The 17337-nt window shown below is 37.2% G+C and overlaps 1 protein-coding gene across 4 annotated transcripts in view; it reads left to right on the top strand.

The window, feature by feature from the left end:
* WWC3 (WWC family member 3) overlaps positions 1 to 17337 on the top strand; it is a 97323-nt gene that overhangs the window by 30199 nt on the left and 49787 nt on the right. For 2 of the 4 annotated variants that reach the window (XM_027735279.2, XM_027735278.2), the window contains exons 2-5: positions 5609 to 5718; positions 10373 to 10576; positions 13637 to 13713; positions 15563 to 15642. In XM_027735279.2, coding sequence (XP_027591080.1) covers positions 5703 to 5718; positions 10373 to 10576; positions 13637 to 13713; positions 15563 to 15642 — 377 coding nt within the window. In that variant the 5' untranslated portion in view covers positions 5609 to 5702. Of the gene's footprint in view, positions 1 to 5608; positions 5719 to 10372; positions 10577 to 13636; positions 13714 to 15562; positions 15643 to 17337 lie in introns of those variants that run through there. The other 2 variants (XM_027735276.2, XM_027735277.2) reach the window with 1 other exon arrangement.

Here is a 17337-nt window from a genome sequence, read left to right on the forward strand (position 1 = left end):
GTTAAGAATTTGAGGTTAAATTATGCAGTAAAATGAAGATACATATATATAATTTGGATTAAGAAGCAGGTTATAAGGAATTTTTACCTTGGAAAGATGCATATAGTTTGATGACCTTTGTTGTACTTTTGACTAAGCACTTAGTATGTCATTTGCCAAAATCCAGTCCATTTTTGTGACTTGGCTGCTTGTGGAGAGCTGAATCTGTGATGGAGGACAAACAGGGAGGAAAACCATGGTGTACTCCAGAGTGCTTTACAGGGGATCTGGATTTCATGGTGGCACTTGCTGCAAACAGCCTGAGCCTGACTGGCATGTGCTGCCCCAGGGTGAGGCCGCAGGGTCTGACTGGTGTGTGCCTATTTCTGAATTGTGGAGGAAGCTCCTGCTCAGCAGCCAGGCAGTGCCTGACAGGTCCCTCCCTGCCCGGTGGGGTGGGAGGCAGGGGCTGTTGAGGAGGGGAGTGCTCCTTCCAGGGGAGCCTGCTTGGAGGAGTCTGCTGGGGAGCCATGGCTCAGCTGGGTGGCCACAGACCCTCAGAGAGGGTCTGTCTGCCCAGACCCGAGCTATGGTGGTGGAGGAGGATGTCCATGAAGTGCCTCCAGGACAGCAGTGTGACTTCTGAAAACAAAATAATAATAAGCCCCCCATTCTTCCCTTTGGTGTAAACAGCTCTTCTTGCTGGTGTCTATGAAACAACAAAAAAATCGTCTTCCATTACTGCTCAATTTAGGATAGTTAAATTTTATAACAGTGGCTGTAGCTTAACTTCATGTTTGAAAGGAGGTACGAAAAAAATGTCTGGCTGAAAGCTTCAAAGTGTGTGCATGTTTTTTCATTTTGCCTTCTCTCTTGCCTTTTGACACTTCAGTAATATACTCAGTGTAATACTTTCCTTGGATAAATTGTTGCTAGATTTATCAGATTGGTAATTCTTATCTGTTATTTATTTTTAAATTGCTTGGTATTCTTCAGAGCTGTAATGTGAATTAATACAGTTTCCTAGTTTATAGTCTACATTTCGCAGCAAAATCATCTATCCCATTAGATGGCAATTCACACTGAGACCAGATTTAAGACATTGTTACTCCTAGTTGTCTGTTGAGGAGTATCAAATTTTATTAGACATTTTCTGCTTCTTCTGTTGGATCTGACTAAAATCAGAAACAAAAATAAAAGCATTTTCGTCAGCTGCTGTACTTGAATCCTTCCCTCTGTCACCCCTATAGATGGTGACTTTTCTTCAGAACTTCATGGTTCTTTTTCATAATTAACCCTCGTGGTTAGTGCTTTCCTCTTAATCCAGGGCCACTTTGGAAGATAGGGTGGCCCTGGATGTAATTTAGGTATCTAGGCAGTATTTGAGAGATGGCAGCTAGTTTGCAACAGTGTTTCTACTTTGGAAACACCTTTTCGATTTCCTGTTCAAGATCTTGGAAAAACAGGCTCTGTTTGTCTTAATTTAGTTCCTCCCAGGGGAAGTTTTACTCAATTAGGCTTAGGGATTTCAGGCAGCAAGGGCCCTCTGATGTGGCATCAGGGCCATGGGAAGACTGAGAATCTTATCTAATATTTTCTGAAGCCTTGTGTATTTAGTGGTCTGGTTCTGGTTTTGAATGTCTATGAGAATGAAGTTACTGCCCTGCTCTATCCATCAGACTGTGTTTTGGAGATTTGAAGTATACTTTTTCTTTGAACTCAGGAGTGTTCCTTTAAAGGTAAAGGTTTTCTGTGTTTTTTTGAGGGGGTTGAAATTAGATCCTCTTAACAAAGTGTCTAAAGCTGAGAGTACTTTTGCAGTAATTTATCCAAAATATATTTAGCCATTGTCTTTTGCTTTCTTTTCTTCTTCCCACCCAGTCCCTGCCGTGAACTGATGCATTCAAGAAATACTTGTTGCTGCTGCACATTCAGAAAGCTGTAGTACTGTATTCTGGAATCCTTCTGCATATGGTAGTGGCTAAAGATATGAAAATGTATGCAAAGCGGAGGAAAAACATCTCTTAGTTTAGTCACATGTTTGGTTTTATTTTGCAGTTTAATTTCTGTATTCTAACTGTTTAACCTGGTAATTGATGCAGAGAAAATGTTAAAACTTGGGGTTTTAGATGTGTCTGTTTTACTGCATACAAATACCGGACTTATACTTCTATTTAGCAAAAACATGTAATTTGGGCAGACTTAGAAGCGACAGATCCAAGATGCTCGACGTTGCTCAAAGATTTTTGTGTCTTGGGTAGATGTGAAGGATTTGGGTTATGGAAGCTTTCTTACATGATTCTGTGTTTGCTTCTGAAGGGTTTCAAGGTCACCAAAGGTTAGGTGTCTAAGGACTGAAGAGCATCATTACTTTTGGAAAGGATAAACCTTTCGAGTTGATGAAGAACCAGCAAGTCAGTTAATCTGAAGTTATGGTTGGTTCTTTGATCTATCCAGTATTGGCCCCCATGGACAACTGTCACTCGTACCTGCCCTGTAGCTTCAGTGGCCACAACCAGTTAATGTTGTAAACTGATCCCAGAGAATTTCTGAGTCTTCAGCTGAAAGTTCAGAACCTTCTTATTAGTGTGTACCAGTTGTTGTGGGTAGAACAGGAGATGATTAGGGGGGAATGCCTTAGCTATTGTTTACTACTATGATCACAGAGAAGTGCCTTAGTTGTTCTTTACTGCTAGCTGTTATTCTTTACTACTATACTGTGAATAGCACAGATCTGGGCAGCCCTGTTTTTTGTGTAATTAAAGATGGCAGCATTTTTGTTCTGTCTTTGTCTTTATAATACTTTGAAAAGTTTTTTGTCTTTCATACTTTGAAATGTTTTAACAGATGTACTTGTACCTTGTACAATTCTTTATATAGAAGCAGAAAAGATCTGATCTATTTTATAGTGCTTAAGCTAATTAAAAACAAATCCAGAGGGTAAAGCAGTATTTCCAGAAGATACTTAATTTCAGCAGTCTACTGCTGTCATTTGTGGCTGACCTCCAATATACATATCTGCATCTGTTCCATTTTGTCTTTGTTGTTCTGAAAACCCTTAGTTTCCCTAACTGCAAAAAACTAATCTTGTACTCAGAGTTGTGCTGCTTAAACCAGAAAGGTATTTTTTCAGTTCTTAGTTAAAGCAGTACAAAACACAGGGAGAAACTTCCAGTTCTTAGTTTAATATTTTGACCTGGGTTAATTGAATGAAGGTTCAGCTACATGGGTATAAATGTGACTGAACTGAGAATCAATGTGACATTATGCTTTGTCAGGAATCCAACTTTGAGCAACTTTGATTATAGTTTAAAATGAGCAACATCAACTTAATAATGGCCTGAATATCTGGAAGATAGCTTTTTATGTGTTAGGATGTTTTTCTTAAAATTTTTCCTTCAAAACCATTAATTAAACTGTTCACACATGCTTTATATCATTGGAATGAAAACCAGTTAGACCAGATGCATTGGTTTTCTTCAGTCTCCCTTTTCCCAAAAGCGAACATTGTCCTTGTCCTGGAAGTCTGAGCCCTGGTGTGATCACGGAGAGCATTGAATTAAAGTTCTTGTTGTGTGAAAGGTTAGAGTATCATGTGCAGGTTTTATTTATGAATAAAGGGTTGAGGGTATGTTTGTATAACAGGCAAGCAAATCTCATAACTCATTCCAAAGAAAATCTTGTCTATAGTGCAGTAATTTAGGAGCCAATGTCTAGACTACTTTGAGAAATTGTAAACATGATGTCTTCAGAATAAGACCATGGGAGTTAAAGAAAAAATGCCACATGTTGTATTTTTAATATTTGACTGAATTCCAGGGAGATCAGAAGTATTTTGGCAATATTTGGTCTGCCTGACTGCTAGATGAATTACTGAGAGAGTGCATATGTCAGTTCACAGTAACATTTTCTTTCTTGAATGCAGCAGCTTTGGATTTGCTTGATTACGTGATGTGAACTACGTATTTGGCGGTAACGGAAAACTTTTACTTTAAATAGTGGCGCACAAGTTTGTGTACAAGTCTGTGTACAAGTCTGTGTACAAGTCTGTGTACATCTTCATCTTACTAAATGTTTATACATGTTGGAGAATCCAGAGAATGTGATCTTTGTACTGTTGTGCAAAGCTGTTCAAACATTACATTGAAACTAGTAAGGACACTTTTATTATTTTACTACAGTTGATTTTGAGCACTGTAAGAATACTTATGTAATGTACTACTAGTTTTAGGAGGCAGGTAAACACGGTTTTTCTGTTTGCTGTGTGCAAAGTTTTGTGCTTTTGTTAGTGGTTGAATAGTGTGCTTACTGGACCATTGGAATAGCTGGAATGTAGCTTCCGTGGTATTTCCATCATTTGAAGGCTTTATCACTGGATTGGGTTGGTTTTGTTTTGGGGAAGGAATTCTGAGTTCAAAGACAGACATATTTTAATTCAAAGTTACTGTTTTATATCAGTGTTATCAGATGAAGTGCAAATACCTGTCCCTCTCTATTCCGCAACATGTTTGTAAGCACCGTTCAAATGTGGTGTCAGTAAACCTGAGTTGGGTATTATACCATACTGCTGGAATTATGAATAACAGTGTTATGTCATAGGTTGTGCTAAACTTAAGTCTGTCCTGAAATTAATGAATGTATTTAAGGTTTGCAAAGTTGTCATCATTCTAGGTGTTAGAAATGCCTCAACAAATACGTGAGGAAGGTGTTGGATCTGTATCCCATGTATCATTGAAATTACTGTACTAGTAAAGGAAACCATTATCTTAGGGGTTAAGTAAAGATTAAAATGATTTTGGAAATAGGCATGATTAGACTGAATGCAAAGGCTTTTTTATTTGGATTATTTGTTCTTCCTAGTTTTTTATATACCTTGATGTTCTAGAGCAGTGTTGATTTAAAGTCTTTCTGTAGAATTTGGAATCCGATATTTTAAACATTCCTGTCAACACTGATATGCTGTTTTGGTTTTCTGTTATCCACTGGTCTAGGAAGAGTTTGCCTATCCAGAGATGTGACATTTTAAGCTGCTAGATAGCAATGCTGTTACATATTAATTACTACTTCTACTCTAATTGCTTCAGAATTCTTCAGACGTTTGTTTGTCTCTTCTTTTTGAGGGAAAGGAAGTAATTTGGATGTGTCTGGACCACAAGAATATCATTAATAGTTGAAAATATGTAAACAAAAAGTGGAAATCTGTTATATAGTGCTGTCTTAAGTTTTATGTTATTTTTTCAGGACAAGCAATTATCCTGCTTTTTCACCTTACGGAAGTTAAAACCTATAAAGGTTCTAGTAGTTTTAGCAGTGGTGAACTCCAGCTTCACAACTGTGTTCTTTGCGGTATGGGAGAAAAACTGGCAGGACTGCATGCCATTATAATTAAATTGTTATACATGGAAACTTGAGGGGAGAAGCTAGTTTTACCTGTTTGGGGAGTATCTGTCAGCATATTTAAATAAAATTTTATTTTGAAACTGTATGACTGTAATTATCAGCACATTCCTAAGCAGCATAACTAGTTCGTAATCAAATGGTGGAGGTATCTTCAAAACATGTAATAACATTCATTGCATTATAAACTCTGCGCCTTTTGTATTTATTCGTGTTATTTTTGTTTTTACAGGATTACAAAGCCATTGACATTTGCTGACTGTGTCGGTGATGAGCTTCCTTTAGGATGGGAAACTGTTTACGATCAACAGATTGGAGTTTATTATATGGACCACATAAATCGTGAGTAGATGCATGATTATTTTGAGGAATACTAGCAAACTGATGTTAACTCATGGCACTAACTTTGTTTCCAATACCATTTATGCACCTCATGCTACAGTGAGAAAATACGTGCAAGTAATTTCTTGCAGAATCTGTTTTCTCATCTTTCACATGGGGCACAATGCTTCTTCCATTTGTAAAGAATTTTACAAACTATGATTGAGTTATAGTGTATAAAACTTGTTTTGCTGTGTCATACTGTGAAGTATCAATAATTTTGTTGTTGCTTTTTGTCATACGTCAGTTACAAAGATTTTTCCTGTTTTTCAGTCACCCGTAGTTCACTCTTCTGTATTGAAAAGCAAAATGTGCTCATTTTTAATCAGAAGTGTCATGAAATACAGTAATCTCATCCTCGCTTAAGCAGTGCTTGTTTTATGCTTTAATGCAGTATAAAGTGCTATAAAAAAGACAACAGATGTCCCTTTTGGAAACTAACTTCTAACATTTTCCCTTTTGGACTGTTGCTGAGCTTTGTATCACCACTGTCTGGCATGTTTGCCAGTTCTACTTTTAAGAAAATGTCTTATCTTTATAGCTTTGTACTACTGCTGCTGTTACTGTTGTGCTGCTATCATTAAGCTTCTTATCACTAGTGAGTGAATGCCTTCAATACTGTTGGAATTGGCAGTTGGTGAGGAGTGAGTAAAGAAGCAAGTATTTATATGGGCTATCACAGCAGTAGTAAATAGTATAATCTACAAAACCCACTTCAATACTATCTACTTGAAATCTAGTCAACTAAAAAATAAAAGTGTAGAAATAGTTTTGGGCTTCCAGCCATTATTGGAATGACTTGTCTGTTGTGGTTTCACACTCACTTATTTTAAAAAACCCAAACAACATAATAATAAATGTTTCCATGGTATTTTTTGACCCACACAGGTACTTATTTGTTGTGAAATTTAACAAAGATCACTAATTAAATTACAGACTTTAAAGAGCTGTTAATACACGAATCACAAGGATAGATAGCCAAGAAAATTCGAAGACAATAAATACAGATTGTTGGGTAATTCTTACAATAACTGTGTTTAAAAGAAGCAGTAGTTTAAGAGTTGCTGTCATGGTAACTTTAGTAATGTTGAAGTTTAGTAAAAAGTGAGGATTACGTTGGAGTAATCCTCCAACGTAATAATTGGTGCACTTGCACCAATGTATGTAAATGTGTGTGAATGCACATATTTTAAAAAAAAGAAAAAGAGGGTATTGGCAACTCTTTTTTTTTTTTTTTTTAATTGTAAAAGGTTTTAGGAGTCCCTGTAGAACATGAATGCTTATAGGCATCTTTTATAGCAATAACAATCACTGTCATATGCAAAAGAAATCAGTCCCTTTTGCTTTTCAGATTTTGTTATTAGCAACTTTACCACAGACATGAAGTTTGAACTTACAGAAAGGATATTAATCATTGTAGGCATGTCAGATCTGGCTTGCCTTTTTTTCTGTGCAATTGAGAGCAAAAATTGTAGAAAAGAGTCTTTGCAGAGATAAACTGAGTTCCCAAATGCTCAATGGGTAGACACAGAAAGAAAAGATTAATATTAATGGGTCTGAGAAAGTAAAGCTAATCATATTAGGTATGAAACAAAACTGATGTGTGAACAGAGGGATAGAAACTTCATAGGGCCAGTGCTGAACTGAGTAAAAGGAATCATTCAGCAATTAACAAGGTTGCAAAATTAGTCTCTTTCATGATAACTAATTACTTGCAGCCCACAGATATTATCCTAAATGGTAATTCAAACGTCACAGCCAAATGGGTTTGTCACCCTTAGGCTAATACAGTGCTTGCATATACCAGTAAGAATTATATTAAGAGGGAAGACAGACTCAATATTATAGCTGGATAATCATTATTCAAAACTAATAGGATACTCGATCCAGTTTTTAAACTGTGGACAACAAAGGGAGCAATCAAAAGACTACATTAACTTCCTTTGTAGAAGTGAGAACTAATGAGTGCATCATGAGATTGTGTCAGGCAAGTGGCAGAGATAGTGTAGGAGCTAAAGAAATGTTTTTCTGAAATGAGTATGTCTAAAACACTTGGAATGGCAGCTTCATGTGAAAACATTTAGGCTGCCTTTTGTGTCTGACTGGGTTCAATGCTTTACAGAGCATTGGAGTTCTGTGTTAATTGACAAAACAGTTTAGAAGTGCTTTGGTTCCAAGAAATACTGTGAGAAAGTGCAAGGGATAATTCAGAGTCTTTCTACAGTTATGCTTACCAGGGACCTCTCATGCTTTGTGCACTCTCACAAGCTTTTTGCCCTTGCACCTTCTAAAAGAAAACAGCAATACATCTGATTTTTCTAAGCCTCTTGCGATGTTTGTTTACCCAGGAAGCAAGGAAAAGATTTCTAGGCAATAGCTTTCCATTTATATTGAAAAAAACCAGGAACAGAGGAATCTTCTGTAAATCTCAATGGTGCTTCCAATCCTGATCTCCATCTTGTTCTGTAAATTCAGTACTTTGTTGACACCCTTACTAAGCTGCTCTTGGCTTTTGTCCAACCATTGCTTAAAAACCTTGGCGGCTGCCAGCCACAGAATTCCTTTCCCTCCTCCTCAGAATCTTGGAAGCCTTTGAAGTCTCCTTTAAGCACTTGAACATTCCCTAGTGAGGGAGTAATATATTCTCTGCATTTGTCTGGGGCTGTTCTTGAGTTACTATAGTGTTTTGGGTTTTTTAATTGGTTATAAAGAAATGAAGGAAGTTAATTTTATCATAACAGTGTAGCTTTAATGTTGTTGTTATGTGGCAAACTTATTTAGAAATCCAGGGCAAAGTTTCATAAAACAGAAGAAAATGTCACTACTGTACTAAAGAAGCTTTCTGTCTCAGAAGAATGCTGCCAGGTTTTCAGAAGGCTTCTGAAATAATTCTATAAGAGGTGCAGTGCCCTGAAGTAAAGGATAAATAATAATCTCAGTAAACAGCCAAGGCCAAGATGTTATGTGATAGAACATAACATCTTGGCCTTGGCTGTTTACTGAGGTTAGGACTAATAATTTCCTATTCAAAAAGAAACGCTTACTAGGATCCAGCTTCTCTGTCTTATAAAGATTTATTAATTTCTGCATAGTTTCCATGAGGGATTAGCAGTTTTAGGAATATTAAATTTGCACAGATTTCAGGAGTACTTATGGACAGGTGAGATAGCATTGCAAATTGACATGCTGTCAGTGAAGGATGGGCAGCCATCTGAACTCTGTTTTCTTCTGCTTGCCCTCCATGTAGAGAAGGATTTATTGTAACTGAACAAGTCAGAGCACAGCCTGTCCTTGGCTGCAGAGATAGTTTGGGGTCATGGGAGCCAGAAGGTGCTGCTGGGAATCAAGGATCCCAGGGATGTGGGAAGAAATTCCAAAACGATGGGAAAAATCTTTATACTGTTTCAGTGTGAGGAGTTGCAGGGAGAGAAAGGGGACAGCTGTTAAGAGAAAAAGTTGGAGCAAATCTGTTGGAAGTACTGCTCTTTGAGCTTTCTGGTTTTGTTTATACACTTTTCACATGGCTCTCAAATGGTAGAGTTGCTAACGTGACCTGACACCAGTGGAATTCTTAATTTGTTGGACTCAGTCTTTTACAGTTTTGTATTTCATCACTGACACCAATCTACTGAATTATGTACTCATGATTAATGCAAAACATAACTGACTTTCATCTCTCATAAGAAACCAAATTTGGAAAAAACTGCTAGGTGCTTACCTCCTCACTGTGCTGCAGGTTCTACCATTACTTTGAAAACTGGCATTGTGTCTGCATCAACTTCTTACTGGTAGAGCTTCAATCACCAGAAATTAACCTTATGCTTAAAGATGAGACTTTACGTGGACATCCTCATGTAAAACAGTTTTGTTAGTTCACAAAAAGAAAACAAATGAACCAATAATTTTTTAGGATTTTAGTGCACGTGTCCTTCTCAAATGCCTTTGCAGCTGCAAAGAGATTGTTTTGCAGTAACTTTGAGAATCAATATATGTATGGGAAAGATTTTGTGGTGGAAACTTTGATTTGTGTTTGAATATAAACTGTTCTAAACCCTGGAAAGTGAAAACATGAGACTGCTGTTTCTTAAAACAAAAATAGAAGCGATTTGAATGCTTTATGGATTTGAGATTAAAATGCTGACTTTTCTGTTGAATTACCTTATTCTTTTTAAGTATGCAGAGACAGTCTCTGACCTTTCAGGATGTTGCACTTACAAAGTTGTATGTAGTATGATAAGGTAGTTCCAGCTCTCTGTAGAGTTATGGGTTAAGCATTGGGATACCTTTCACTGTCCTTTATGGTTCTGGGCTTTTTGGTAGTTCTCAAAATTTTCAAGTTGGCTATGGGGGAAGGTTAGAGCCAAAGTACTGTTTTCTTCGCGTTTGCACTAGTTGGTAAAGAAAAGAATCAAATTTAAATGCCTTTTATATTTGAAAAGGCTTTTCCCATTCTTTCACTCTGCATCCTTTCTTCTTCTCGTCCTGGCTGGAGCAATTTTATGCACTGTAGTGTTAGGTATGTTAGTTCAGAACGGACACGAACAAAATAATTTGTACCTTGTAGCATAAAGTATCTTACAAATTTTTTTTAATGCTTTTAATTTTTTCTCCTTAGAGCTCACACAAATTGAGGACCCAAGGGAGCAATGGAGAAGGGAGCAAGAACGCATGCTGAAGGAATATTTAATAGTTGCCCAGGAGGCACTCAATGCCAAGAAAGAGATTTACCAAATAAAGCAGCAGCGTTTTGAACTAGCCCAAGAAGAATATCAACAATTGCACAAAATGTGTGAGGATGACAGCCGTTCTTATGCCAGCTGTGAGTTTATAGTCTTTTCTTGATTTTACTCACCTGCCTCTCACAAGATGTGTTGTAAGAAATGTTGTGAAGTATTTCTGTCACTGGATTCTTCTCTGAATGAAGATTCTGACTACAGAAGTGAGGTGCTATCCTTTCACTCTGCTATTTCAGGTCTTTCATTTCCTGTTAGTTCTATTAGAATACAGATTTAACATTTAACAGGGAAAAATATTAACACTAAACTGGGATGTAACACTAAACAGGGATATATCCCAGCTAGCATCTCTACCCATCTTGGAACCAGCTCTAGTGATGCTCTCTGCAAGGCAGTGAAGGCAAGACTGAATGTCGCTAGACCAGCCACCCACTTGCACTCCTAAACTCACAGATTGTTCTACCCTCAACGTGGGTGGAAGCCATCAACTTAGGGGAAAACTTCTGTAGATCCATGGTCTGTTTAGCAACTTTATAAGGTGTTAGGGGCACACCGTTGTGGTCAAGGGCACCTCTGACCACAAAGTAGGAAGCAGTATTTCCTTAGTGCACCTCATTCTTGAATGTCAGCCTGTGATATTATTGGTGGTGTAGGTCGTAGAGCTTTGATTTCCTGCCCTTTTCATTTTTCTGAATTCTAAAGATGTTGCACTGCTGTCACAGCTGTTGGCTGGTGCAATAGGAAAAGGTGTCTTTGCCAGAGAGCCAAACATTCGAGTTCAAAGAAGTGTGTCAAGTGGATATACCCAACAGCCACGTGGAAATGTGGTGGAGTTTTACTGCACTGGTGGCTTTTCAGTGGCTGCTGTGTGTGCTGACATTGTTTAACTGCGGGTTTCATGTTAAATGACAAGTACATGGTAAGAATGGAAAACTCTGCTTTAGCCTTTTCTGAAAACATTCAAGAAACCTGACTGTGGAGGGGAACTTAGAGCAGGCATGTGGATAGAAGTATTTAGCTACTGATCCACTGGTATTTATTAATCCAAGGTAATTCATATGTAAGCCAAAATCCTGTGTTTGTAGGGCTGAAGTATCCCACATGGATTGGACCAAGTATTCTGTTACTGTTGAACTGGGATTCTCATCTATTTGTTTAGTTTTAAATACATGTGTTCTGTGATTTAGTTGTGACGTAACTGAACAGTTGTGACTAGTTTTATTTCTCCCTGTTACGTTCAATCTTAAGAAGTATTAAGATTTTTTTCTTACTAAGAAAGAAATCTTTAAAAAGAAATTATTGTTTAAAGTGTGTTTACCTACTGTTTAAAGACTTGGAATAGGATAAAATAGTGTCGTCAGTATTTTTTGAGATTATAAAATCAAAATAGACATTTATTGCAATACCTTTCTAGGAACTTGGGCTTTTTGTTTTTAAAAAAATTGCAATAGTTCTGTGGAATATTTTGTTGAATTACTTCAGGTGAATATACAGAAAGAAACTTCTCTGGAAGATGAAAATATACTAGAAAAATATAACCTGTTTTTCATATTTTTGAAGCTCTTGGAAAAACAAGTTGCTTGAAGCGGCAACAAAATATGGCTTAAAACAACAAAATTGGAGCTTATCTGTAACAAATGGAAATGCTCTGTCAATTGACTTATGTTTCTCAATCTTCTGATAGTTTTGGGTTTTTTAGGTATGTCTGGAATTGATAATGAGACTCTGTAAGAGCATTTAAATAAAATCTTCTCTTTGTTTCGAGGTGAAAAAATATTTAAATTTTCTACAGATGTGTTAATATATTTTATATTGGTTTAAGGTCATATGCATCTGTTTCGAGAAAATGGGGCAGGCTGATTTAGCCAGATTATTTTTTTTTTAAATTTCCTCTTGGGGTTTAATTGTGCTGTCAACTTAAGATTCCCAGAGGCTTCCTCTCCACTTGTTTTTCTTAATTTGACTCCTCCACTCCACTGTGGGATGCTTGCTTCTCCATTTATTGTGCAGAAATAGTAGGCTTCTAATTTGAGTGCAATTACATAACCAAAGTTGGGTGCTTATATTGCGAATATCCTTGCCTCCACTACTACTTGTTTCAGGTTGTTGCATTGAAAGAACTAAAACTTCACAAAGTGTTTTCCTCCACTTTGCTTGTGGGTGCTGCCATTGACTCAGTGTCGTACGCTCATGAGTGGGAGGTGTTGTGAGCTCAGCGGCTGTGGATTGGCAGGGAGGTGCCCATGCAGCAGTTTTGTGACTCAGTTGTGATCAGCACTGTTAAAAAAAAAAAAATCCATAGAAAATCCTGGATTTAGAGAATTAGTCCAGGCATGACTACTCATTTTGGCAAGTTCCTGCACGCTCGACATGACCTTGGTGTTGCAGTATTCTTTCGAGAGTCGAAAGGTTCACTGCAGCGCAGACACGGATATGGGTTTCAAAGCAGCAGCCTTCAGCTCTGCAAAAGGATGGAAGGTCTGACAGCACAACCCCATCCACTCACATACCAGGCATTTTTCAGTGGGCCAGTGCTGCCTTGAGTGGCTCACTCTATAAATCATGGTTGCTCTTGCCCAGCCTCCTCTAGGACCTTTACTTCATCTGTCTAGGCTTTAGCTTGTAATGGCACAGCTTGAAATCATTGCCTGACTCCAGATACACTGCGTGGAGAGCTCACTTGCCAGAGTTTGATCTGTATGTTGGTTCTCTACACTGTTGCTTTAGGAGGCAGCTTTTCTTCCTAGCTGGTGTGATTTTTTTCTGACAATTGGGATTTTTTTTATATCTTTAGTCCCTATCATACTGTTAATTCAATATACCTAGGAAGGAGCTAGCAATTGTTAATATTATACAAATTCCTTGCATCAGTAAATGCTACCATCCAGTCATAAAAGCTAGTTGCTTTTAGGAATATGCAGTGCTGCTATATGCAATTATTGTTGTTCAGATCAAAAACGTTTCAGGTGGGCCAAATGGAAATCTTCAGTTGTACTTTAGCACAGAGGATTATTTTAAAGCCTAATGACTTGTAACTCAAAGAATTTAATGCAACTGTTTATTAAAATAGTGCCACATCTTAACAAGTGTATTAAAGAAGAGTGTTGGAAAAAAAAATAAAATGCTGTTTTCTATCTGTTTAGCATTCTCTGGATTTTCAACTAATACCAAGTATGACCCATATCAGATTAAAGCAGAAATAGCCAGCCGTCGTGACAGAGTGAGTAATGTTTTTTTAATTTTTTAATTTTGTAAAAATATTAATTATGCATGGGGAAGGGAGGGAGACTGTTTTTTAGCCTTTAAAGTTGAATACATTTTTAGAAATATGGTATTAAAAAACTGCTTTTTTATTCGAGCCTGTTGTTCTGTTAAAAGGACTCTACATTAACTGCATTTCAGTGACTTGCAAAGTAATGCTTTTTCCATGTTACAAGTGTAAACATTTTTGTCACAGATGTCAGAGGCAAGCTCAGCCAGGCTTCCAGAAATTGCTTTCTCTGTGAGACAGCCACAAGTAGTAAATACTCTGCAGCGAAATTCTTTCATTATTAAATGGAGTTCAATCCCACTCTCTTCATACCATTTACCCATTTCAGTGAGGTTCCACTGAACTCTAGATTTAGCCACTTATTTGGAAATCTCTTTACGATTCAGTAGACCTGTTGACCAAATAGAATTTTTTAGCTGATTTGGCCAGAGCTCCTTTTTGAGGAGAAGTTCAAGTATTCTGACAGTGGTAAGCAGTTCAGTAATAAAAATGTTCCATACTTATATATTTATATATTTAAAAAAAAATGGAATCGTGGTTTTGGTACCATGTTTGCTGAAGGCAAAATAGTTGACTTCTTGAATTTCTCTCATGATACTTCAGCACAGAGATAAATATTGCACATTGGCTTCAAGCAAATTGATTTAACAGTCATAAGAAATTATAAAAAGCAGTTTATAGTACTAAGCTCTAGAACCTATTTAAAAACTGTACCTTTCTTTTTCTTAGAGGATAAAATGGTTTTTAGCATGCCAGGTGCTCAACTCACAAAATAAATAAAAAAATACTTCTCTTCACAGGATAGTGTTCCGTTTTTGTTGGAGTGACCACTCTTCACATGAATGCCTCTGAAAATAAATCCCATTTGCCACCCTCCAAAGGCATTTATTCTATCTGTATATATTTACTACATGCTGACTAGTGTTTGCTTGTTTTACATATTCTAAATGTCAGCATATTCCGAACAAGAAAATAAGCCTTATTTCTTATTTATTTAAAGAAAATAAACAGGGTCTTCACTTATATGACTATTTGCCTCTGTTCCTCCATCTTAAAACAAAATGACCTAATGAGTGAATGGGATAATGTGTTCATCCAAATGTGTGCATAGCCATTGAGTTATTGCAGGAAATAGAATGAAATATGCACTATAAAATGTTTGTGTACATGATGTTAAGTGGTGCATTTTTTCATTTTACTTTTGGTGAGCTTGTGAGTGTTCAAAAGAGTTGGTGAGGGTACAGGAGTGTTTTAGAGGCTGGTACCATGAGTTTTGAGGAAAGGGCAAGAACAAATGGGGAAGGGGGAGGGCTACACAGGATGGTGGGACTCTGACAGTCCTGGATACCCTAGATGCTGTGAAGCCCCTCACACAGGCCAGTTCTGCTGCCATAATTTTGTTTTCCCAGATGGAAAAATTATCAGCATTGAATATTCAGGCTTTTTAAAAGTTGACTAAAGAGTTGAAGACAGTTGAGATGTGTCTCTACTATGAAGAGAGAAGAAAAGTTCTGTGGATTGAAACATGCTGTTAGCATAACCTATTGGAGATAGAAACACGACAGAATAGATGAAGCAATTGATACTTTAAAAGCTGAATGTTGTGACTGATGTTTTATCGGATCTTATGATATTTGAGAAAGTCCTCTGTTATTTCAATGCAGATTTTAAAGCAAAAAAAGGAAGAAAACTTATCACTTTTTTGAAGTAACTTAAAATTTTATATTTAAACCCAATTATTTTTTTAGGGAAGTTTCTGTTGAATATTCTTACTTTTAAGTTATTTTGTTCTATTCAGCTTTCTCGGCTAAAACGGGAGTTGGCACAGATGAAGCAGGAGCTGCAATATAAAGAAAAAGGAGTGGAAACACTGCAAGAGTAAGTTAAGAGTTTGAGGGAGGATTATTTTTATTTATTTATTTATTTATCCATCTATTTATCATTATCATTATCAGTATCATTATCATTATGATTATTATGATTATGATTATGATTATTATTATTATTATTATTATTATCTGATGGGTTTTTTTAAATTTGTCTTGGAATTAATTTCTTAGAACTGTGTTGCCAAAAAGAAAAAGTTAAATGCTTTGCTTCAGACTTTCTTCTGTGATAATGATGCAGGGTGAGAGCAATGTGAAATGGTGGAAGAAATGTTGGACAAAATTGGTTGGAGTGGTGATTTTATGGATTCCCGCGCAAGAACAGTTTTACAGGCCCTGTTCTTTAACTCTTCCTGAAGATATTGTCAGAGTGGAATTGGATTTTTAAAATATTTTCCAAATGTTTTCTGGAAATATCTACTGCCTGGAGCACAGCCCAGAGCACCATGCTGTGGAGTAGTTTTCCTGTAGCAGTGCCAAGGCTTTCTGGCTGGGCACAGTACTTCTCCTTGGGGGGAAAACTGTACACCACAACAGTGCTGCTTCCTTTTACCTGGTGGTCAGGCCACCTCATTCTGCACAGTATAACTGACTCGTGCTTGTAAATCTGGTGGTCTGTGGGACCTTGGATTTTGTTGCATGTGTGCAAAATGACTGCAAGTAAATGTGACTCCTTGTCTTCTCCTAGCAAGGAAAGGAAACTCTGGTAATATGCCACTGCTCCCAGGGCTATTAGGCAGCCCGTGCTCTGTTTCCTGTGTGTTCAATGGTGTCAAAGGTTGTGAAATGGTGTGGTGACACTCTCCCTGCCACTCTTCCAGCAGGACATCAGATGAGAACTGAGTGACTTCCATCTGTGTGCTGCTTAGTCACCTACACATGTAGCACATACACAGGATTCCTGCTGGGATAGGGTGAGAGGTTGCCAGGCCATAGAGAAGATGGCAGGTAAACACAGGTTGTTGTGACTTGCAGATCTGTTCAGCGAGGCCAGGGGCTAGACCAAGAGCTTGAACAGCACTTGGATTTGCCTTGGATATGTGGCTGTGCCTTTAGAAATCTTGGCCTTTTTTCCAGCATGCATATGAACGAACTGCCTAATGCAGGAGCTTCCTGCAAATGTTGGAACTGTTGCATGTCTAATGCATTTTACAGCATAAGTACAGTATCTGCAGAAACATTTTGAAGCTTTGGATTTATTGCATTGGTGCTAAAAAGCATGGGCTCACACTTTCACTTCAGGAATTCTAACAAAGTCCCAGGGATCCTGGAGCAGTTAAGCTGCTTATTTTCCAGCTTTGATTTTGATTGGTACTACATTAACAAAACAATATAAAGGGAGATATTCAGATTTTACTTTTAAAGAAGAGGGAGTAGCCCATGCACTTCATATTTTTGGTGTCTTTGTTTTTTGTTTGTTTGTTTTGTTTTTGGGGTGTTTTTTTGTTTGTTGGTATTTTTAAATCAGCTTATGAGGCTCCTTTGTTTTATAAAGCATTTAAAAAGTTTCAGAGAAGAAAACTTGTTCAACCAAAATTCTTCATTGGCAGATATAATGTAATAATTTTCAGGCATAACTATGTTGTTATTGAAGCATTTATAGGTAGTTAGGGGAATCGTTAATGTGTGATATTAACTGAAAATTAGTAAAATAAAGCACTCAAATATTTGCTGTTTCGATATGCTA

Source organism: Pipra filicauda, unplaced genomic scaffold, assembly GCF_003945595.2.
Source record: "Pipra filicauda isolate LSUMZ 115617 unplaced genomic scaffold, ASM394559v2 scaffold160_size1671714_pilon, whole genome shotgun sequence".
Lineage (NCBI taxonomy): Eukaryota > Metazoa > Chordata > Aves > Passeriformes > Pipridae > Pipra > Pipra filicauda.